The sequence below is a fragment of the Notothenia coriiceps genome, unplaced genomic scaffold (assembly GCF_000735185.1).
Source record: "Notothenia coriiceps isolate Sejong01 unplaced genomic scaffold, NC01 NC01_scaffold00025322, whole genome shotgun sequence".
NCBI classification, from domain to species: domain Eukaryota; kingdom Metazoa; phylum Chordata; class Actinopteri; order Perciformes; family Nototheniidae; genus Notothenia; species Notothenia coriiceps.
Window position 1 is genome coordinate 1 of NW_011358023.1, and position 8,191 is coordinate 8,191.

Below are 8,191 nucleotides of genomic sequence, written 5' to 3' on the forward strand. Positions count from 1 at the left end.
TCCAGCATACTTGGAATTCTACCGAGCCCGGCGTACTTCGTAGCGAGAAATTTCGAGGCTGCACATGTGTAGACTCCGCGGTCTTAAAATCCCCACACTGCTTTGCACACCGTCCAATTTCGACCATATTGCAAATCTGTGGGGAAAATGTAAGGCGGGGGCCTCTCATATGACGCACACCTACACACTGGCTCGCCTGTTCCACTCTTCGTTTTCCGAATGCCAGGAAGGATTCTTGCCTCGCTTCTGAAGCAAGTGACTCGGAAGACATGTGCTACCAAGCAAGCGTCCTCGACATTGAGAAACACCCAATATATAGGCAGAGACATTTAGATAACGGTAGTGGAAATTATATAAAACCAGATAAGGTGAGCTGCATTCATTAATGGTTTATCAAAAGTCGATATTCTTCCAATAATGTCGTATTTTAGATGCCACTGTGTTCATTTTAAGTGACATACTGTAGCTAGGATATAGGCACCTGATCTTAGTTTAAAACTCAGACGTTATGATGGCAACAATCTGCTCTATATCCAAAGATAATACATAAAGGTTACTAACACTTTATTTGATCAAATAAGATGCCCTTAAAGAGATAAAAAAGATATGATATGGTTGAGTGTTTTGCTCCAGAGTGCAGCCAGAGGGTGTTTCTCAATGTTGAGGACGCTTCCTTGGTAGGACATGTCCCTCCGAGTCAGGTCTTTCAGAGGCTAGGCAAGAATCCTCCCTTTCATTCGGAGAACGAAGAATGGAAAAGGCTAGCAAGTGTGCGTCATATGAGAGGCCTGACTTATATTACATTTTTTGCAAAAGATTTTGGAAATTGGTCCGTGCAGATTTGTGAGCAGCAAAGCATACATTTGGCTACATTTTAAAGTGATAAGAGGTAAAGTGATGTGTCCCCACTAAAGTGACATATCTGTGGGAAAAGGTAATAGGAAGCCCCTCAGTTTTTGGAGGTCACATGACAGGAAGTGGCCTGCTCCTCCATGCCAGCCTGCGTCATGAGCTCAGACACGTCACTCTCAAGGTCGTCGATGCGCGTTCCCATCTCATCTAGTGAGAAAGTGAAGGAACAATCTGCCAGGGAACCAGAGAGCAACAACTCAATATAGCAACCATTTCACATGCAAATTATATTAAGCATTTACAGCAATGTCTTCTTTGACAAATTGGTGCACACAATTTTGTTTAATTCTGGAAGCTTTTCATTTTAGAGTGCTAACCCTCCTCCTGGCGTGAAGCTGCTTAATCACATCTAGAAAATATAGGTTTATTTTAGATATAATTGAGCGTTAGTTGTATCTTTGTTAATTGTGTTATTTTATAAGGACTATAAATTATTTGGGTGAATAAAATCCAGTTTTTTCTCAAACGTACCTGCTCTCCCAGTGTTGTCTGTTTCCTGTTCCTTCACAATGACATACATTAAAAACATATAAGACTCTTTAACTGTTTTTGAGAAGGCTCCTACTCGCAGGTGTGTTGTAAACATCTTGATTGAAAGGTCACAAGGGGAACGGGACAGGGCTGCAATGGTTAACATTTCAAAAGTCTTACTCTACTGAAAGCCTAGTTTCACAAATATATTTTACCGTAGCAAAAGCAAGTAAAAAGCTGAAGTAATGTAGTCAAAGAGACATCTACACAGAGGTGGGGAAAGTACTCAGATATTGTACTTGAGTAAAAGTAGAATTACTCAGATCTTGTACTTGAGTAAAAATAGAAGTACTTAGGTATTGTACTTTAGTAAAAGTACTCAGATCTTGAACGTGAGTAAAAGTAGAAGTACTCAGATATTGAACTTGAGTAAAAGTAGAAGTACTCAGATCTTGAACTTGAGTAAAAGTAGAAATAATCAGATCTTGTACTTGAGTAAAAATAGAAGTACTTAGGTCTTGAATGTCTGCCATGCTCAGGAAAATAACTTCGAGAACAAATGTTGTATTTTTATCTTTTATGCTTCCTATTTTAGTTTTTGCATTTCACAAATGTATCTTGAATAGAAAAATATGCATAAGTATTCCCTAAAATTGGATTTGAGGTTTTAGTTTTAGACTGAGTTTGAACGCCCCCCAGTGGCCATGCATGTTAACACAGCTGTGTGTTTGACAGGAGGACACGTCTTTGATTAGTAATTACTCTCAGGTGCGTTTTAGCTAAATGCAGGACTCGCTTAATACATTATAACAATAAGTAAATGCTCCGACAATTATTGAGTAGACCGGAAACGCCAAAAAGTGAAGCAGGCAGTGAAGTTACCAGCTGTTTACTTTACAGTAGGAGCATGGCATTAAAAAAAAGGATATTTTTGGACTCCAGCTGCTCAGAAATTCCCTTGAATCGTCCCTGAAGTCTTTGCATTGTTGCCTCCATCTATAAGAAAAGAAACACGACATTTAAAGTATTACTATGTTAGTTTATATGCACATACCTTTATCGTTGTCAGACAAACTCACCGCTTCTGTCAACTCTTTAGCTGAATTGCCCTCTGTTTTCGACATCGTTTCTTAAACAACAGTGTTAGTATATCGGCTGAAACCTAGTCTTGGCCCCTACAACCTAAGTATGAATGTTCTCTTGCTATAAAAATCTCCTTTCTGTTTCCCCCATCGATATATAATAAGAGGTTTCCCCTCGACAACGCTAGCAATGACTCCCATAACTTGAGTCGAATCCCTGAAAACAACGTGACTTCCGCCTGCAGTTTTTTTAAATGTCAAAATAAAAGTCCCTAGATGAAAGCATCTGAAAAAGGGAATCATGAAGTGTCTTGCTGATGAGGTTCAGGTAAAGCACGGTTAATGTATTATATTTCAGGGAGAATTGTCCGGGGCTACAGAAAAAACATTCTGGGCTATATAAATATCTCTGTCCCTGATATGTAAGTTGCAAATTCAAAGTGCCTCATTTTCATAATGTAAAATTGTAGTCTAAAACATTGTCTATAAAGCTGGGATTTTTCTTGGTTTTAGTGTCATTCTCTAAATCAACATCAAACTTACAATAGTATGTAAGTAACCGTTCAGAAGAAAATGCTGAATATGAGCATTGTAATCCCTCCGCAAATTGTATCATGACCTGCTTTAAACATTTGGCATGTTCGGTTATAGGCTTTTGTCTTTTATTTTGAAGGTAACGGAGAAATGGCACATTTATTGTAGAAACTAATCTCTCCTTTGACAAAAATTAACATACCTGGGTTATGAGTTGATACATTTTCCTATCCGTATATCATTTAAAATATGTTTGGGGGGAGGTATTGGTGGTTATAGCTTTTAATTACGTCAGCACGCAAGACACTTCAAATATTATGATTCCCTTTTTCTGATGCTATCATCTAGGGACTTTTATTTTGACATTTTAAAAAACTGCAGGCGGAAGTCACGTTTTTTTCAGACTCACGTTATGGGAGACATTGCTAACGTTTTTAAGGGGAAACAGAAAGGAGATTTTTACAGCAAGAAAACATTCATACCAGACCCGGCGTCATGGGCGGGCCCCATGGGGCCGAGTCCGCCCATCCAGGATTTGGAACCGCTGTTTTAATCAGGGCTGAATACAACATTTTAATTGTTTTATTATTAAGTGTATTGTTATTTGTAGGGCTTTCTCCTAATATTTATTTTTGTTTTAAACTATGTTGAAAGATTAGTTTAATATCATTTTTTTATTTTGCTATGAAATTCTGAATGAAAGGCTGCGCACGAGACTGGTTTTTCGCTGGGTTGAGTCGTGTGGGTTTTTGAGTGAGATGCGGCACAGCAGCCTATCAGTTTACGCTTGCTAGGTTAGTTAGGCTATTATCATTTATATTTATCTGCAACAATAGATATCGGGAAGTGGTTAATTAATGCCAAGGCACACACTCAGCGCCAGATGCAGGCACATTAGAAGACATCAGTTACGTTACCAACGAGCTAGCAAGCCAGCCAGGGACAAGGGAGGCTGGCAATCAATTATATTTTGAAGATAAAGTGAATCTCAAGCCGGCTCTCTCACAAACTCCTGCTCTGTGCGCAAGCAGACCGCTGCCTGCACGCTCTCTGCCTCGCTCAATCTCTCTCTCTCTCTCTCTCTCTCTCTCTCTCTCATCGCTCAACCTCACTCCACCTCTCCACCCTGTGTGCGCTCAGGTTTGCCTGCGTGCTTGCCTAAGTTGGCACAGAAGAAGATGGACCTTTATTATTTATTATTATTAATTACAGCGTTACAAATGTGCCACAAAACCAACCAACGGATGTATAATAAGACCGTCAACAGCCTCATGGCAACCTAAAACCCCTCTGTTTCTGTAACAACAATTCACGAGCGCCTCCCTCAGCAATTCAGCTAAAGAGTTGACAGAAGCGTTGAGTTTGTCTGACATGCAGTCAACATGTTGTTGTGTCCCTGAGACACTTCACCCCAAATTGCTCCTGTGGGGATTGTCCACAGTATTGAGTATGTAAGTTGCTTTGGATAAAAGCGTCTAACAAGTGACATGTAATGTAACAACAGGGTGAAGCAAAAACATATTTTTGCTCTCCAATTACTTCAATAAATCCCAAATGTTTTCTGTTTTCACTTTCTTCATTTTATCCTGAGACATGCAACAAAAACAAACAAGTTTCTTGAACAACTGAAAGTAACCCTTTGTGAGAAAGTCTGATATACAATATGGTCATTTAGGGGTTTGAGATATTGCTCTTTCTTGCAAAACCAAGCTTTTACCCGACAGTTCTTCGCGCAGGACTTAAGAACTCAGAGGTGACAGAAAATCAGAAAATCAACAGCACTCAGTTGCCACCCTGACTGCACAGCAGCACCTGTAGACAATCAGCTCATTAGGCCCTGATTGGCTGCAAGCGGCAATAAAGCCTCCTTCCTGCTGCTCAGACAAGCAGAGCAAGTCACTTCAGGGCTACTGGTTCTTTACTGCTGTGTTGGAACAGAGAGAGAAATATGACTTGTGGAGTTCATTTGGGGTAAATTTCTGCAGATATGCAAAGTTAATTGTTGTTAGCTGTCTGTGTTCTCTGATGTTTACATCTTTTCTGTACAGGATTTTCCTTATTGTCTTGGTTCAAGCAGAGCATGTGCGCTGTTTGTGGGCTTCACAAGGTGAGCTAAGCACAACATTTCACTTAAGTGCTGTGAATGACTATAGCTGTGGCTTTAATATTTTTCTTTTTCTCTAGCAGCTCAGAGCCAGAACAACAACACATATGTTGGCTTCAGCAAAATAATCGGGAAGCTGGTGTCAACTATCTCCAGAATCGACTCAGACAGGGCTCAGCGCAGGCAGAGCAGAAACTTAAACATACCTTCAGCTGTGGGCAGTAGTTTTAGCCGGGGGCCTTCTACTGGTGGCTACACACAAACTGTTCACAGCCAGCTAAAAGTGGCTTAGCTAAAGTCAGGTTAGTGCAGGGCAGCAACTTGAATGGTGTGCCTAAACTGCGTTTTCATGGCCTTTCTATTGCTATTGCCGGTAGCGATTCTCTGAGTAAGAGCAGCAACAAAGACACACGGAAGTCTTCCAGCCTGTTTGGTGCCGGCGCTCCTGAGCCAAACCAAGCCCCTGCACGGACCAAAACTTCCTCCAGTGTTCGTGCTAAGCTAGTGTCTAAAACGGATAAACCTTCCCGTCCCTTAACTCTTAAAAACCCCAGCCAGACTGAGATTGTGAACCCATACAAGAGTAAACTCTTTTCAGAGAATGCAGGAAATGCCCGAGGAAGCTACAAGGCTACTTCCATGGCCTCAAGTTATGGCACTTCTATTCAGTCCAATGTAGGAAATGGTCCCATCTTCAAACCTCGCAGTTACTCAACGAGCTACGACTCCAAATCGTCCAGAGAGGGAAAATCTGGTAAGAAGTTCGCCCCGACCAAGACCCACATCATCCCTGATAAATTTGGTGGCTATGCTATCAGACGGCTGAAGAATCCTGGGCAGGAGAAAGTGAGTATCAGGAGGCTCGTCGGTCCAAGAAGATATGAGAAATGGAATTTTCGAAAGTAGGGCCTGATACAAATTTATATTCGCATTAATAAAAAAGTGGAAAGGTAAAGTCGTAAATAGAATTAGTCTAACCCAGGGAACTCTAGTGATCTAGGGAGAAAAAGTTCCCTCTTGACGCGTAGATGCGCGAGGTGGTACTTTGTTTGGTTCCTGTAGTATGTAATGAAGATCGAAATCCTCTATCCCCTACACTGTATCTAAAATGTTACATCTGTGTAATCGTCATAGGCTTATTCGTTAAGTAGAAACTGTATCACGGTGAAATTTCTGTACGTCAGGGATCTTAATGTCGTAACGTCAGGTCATGAAGTTAATGAACTACGAAGTAAAAAGGTGGTTCGGCTACCTCAACACGTGGATTTGTTCGGCTACAAATCCACTTCTTCGTCAGCTTGTGAATAATGACGGACGAATCTACTCGAATAGTTATGTTTGTAGCTAGCGCTAGAGTCTCGGTGTTATCGACGAACGTGAGAGACACAATAGTCTCTCGTCTACATTCATGCCCTCAAATGGGTTATTTCGAAATATTGTATGTTGCACATGGTTAGTGACACGCGGGAAATTTCAATTCGACTACCGTTTGGACGAACCGGTATTGCACTACACAGTTCACGGAAATAAACACTGTTTAGAGTCACGCGGAGACTATCGCCGTCGTAGATTGAACAAGCCGTTATCCGTCGCACTAAGTATCATAGTTGTTAGTGGTATTCGGTATGCAGGTCGTGTCCATTTTTGTCCAGTCACATCGGGTCATATATGATGTAATATTGTACATTAGGTTATACGGGTGTCAGATGGTGATCGTACATCGTGAAACGTAAGTTCAACTCCTTAAAAAGTTATCAAAGTTCTCGTCTCGTAAAGCCCTGATGTCCGCTTAGTTGTACAAAGAATCAAATCATTAGTTACAGATAGTATAACTCGAACATGTAAAGTCACCCTTCGAGGAATTTCACTATTCTATAAAAATGCGTGAACTCGATTTTGGATTCTCAATGTAATATTCTCGGCCGCTGTGACCATTGTCCAGTTTCATTTGTTCAGTTTTGAGTTTTCGGTGGTGACGGTTACAAAATTCTTGGTCACACGGTGTATTGCGTCTATGGAGTTGTTGAAAACCCGTTATCAAGATTTGATCTTGATAACTCTTGTAAAACAAAAACGAGTTCCCCTAAAGTCGTTAGAAAACAGTCGCGACATTTCATAATTCTTATGTAGAACCGTTTAATCAAAACATTTTCTTTGTAAGAACGTGTGTGGAAAATCTGTGATCTCCCGTGGTTCGAATGTAGGGGTGTCGTGAGTACGTAAGTGGTAGGGTGTTATTTGGCACTTCATTTCTGTGGTTGGTTCACCCAATTAAGTACATAAATGTAGAACTAAATTTTTTTTGAATTAAGTACTTTATAAGTAGGCCTGTGGTCGAACCGTTGACATTCTTGTTTGTGTGTAATTCAGTGGTCCAAATTCAATTTACATTATCTGTCGTTCTTTCGACTGGTGTCATGTGAGTGGACGAAACCAGGGTGAAACCTGACTGTGCGTTGGTAAACGCTAAAGACACTCGGTGAGCCCTGGACTCCAAACCCTCCTCGCTCGGACTCCTCTCTACATCCGACCCCAAGTCGGCCGAGACTCCCCGGTGCATCCGGGACAACCCTCGGAGCATCCGGACCAAGCAACGAACGGGACGACTCCCCGAGATGCATCCGGAAGAACCTAGGTACATCCAGGAAACCCTCAGGTGCATCCGGACAACCCTCAGTGCATCCTCAACAACCCTTCAGAGCATCCGGCACAGAGCATTCCGGGACAACCCTCCAGACGAACGAACCCTCGGTGCATCGCCGAACAACCCTTCGGACGCATCCGGAACAACTCCTCAGGCGACGACCCCTCGTAACATCCGGAAACAACCCACGGAGCATCCTGACCAAGCAACGAACGGTGACTCCCCGGTGCATCGCGGAACAACCCTTCAGTGCATCTGGGACAACCCTCAGGACAACCCTTAGAGCATCCGCCAGAGCATCCGGGACAACCCCTCAGACGACGACCCCTTCGGTGGCATCCCGGAACAACCCTCGCGGAACATCCGGAACAACCCTCAGCACGACGACCCCCGTCCGGGTAACATCCGTGAACAACCCACGAACAAACCAACGGAGCATCCGGG

At 42.3% G+C, this 8,191-nt stretch overlaps 1 protein-coding gene across 1 annotated transcript; it reads right to left on the minus strand.

Moving 5' to 3' along the window:
* Positions 1 to 233: 233 nt before the first annotated feature.
* LOC104956078 (heat shock factor-binding protein 1-like) lies at positions 234 to 2,690 on the minus strand. Its single transcript, XM_010783520.1, has 3 exons — positions 2,463 to 2,690; positions 2,313 to 2,379; positions 234 to 1,062 (listed from the first exon to the last, which is right to left on the minus strand). Exons 1-3 carry the CDS (start codon positions 2,505 to 2,507, stop codon positions 950 to 952), a joined length of 225 nt encoding a protein of 74 aa, XP_010781822.1. The 5' UTR covers positions 2,508 to 2,690; the 3' UTR covers positions 234 to 949.
* Between the last annotated feature and the right edge of the window lie 5,501 nt (positions 2,691 to 8,191).

Excerpts from the sequence above, each read along its gene's own strand:
- LOC104956078 (XM_010783520.1), bottom strand. The coding sequence starts at position 2,507 with ATGTCGAAAACAGAGGGCAATTCAGCTAAAGAGTTGACAGAAGCG. Across the intron at positions 2,380-2,462 it reads CTAAAGAGTTGACAGAAGCG|ATGGAGGCAACAATGCAAAG; the intron begins GTGAGTTTGTCT and ends CTTTTCTTATAG. Across the intron at positions 1,063-2,312 it reads TGAGCAGCTGGAGTCCAAAA|TAGATGAGATGGGAACGCGC; the intron begins ATATCCTTTTTT and ends TCACTTTCTCAC.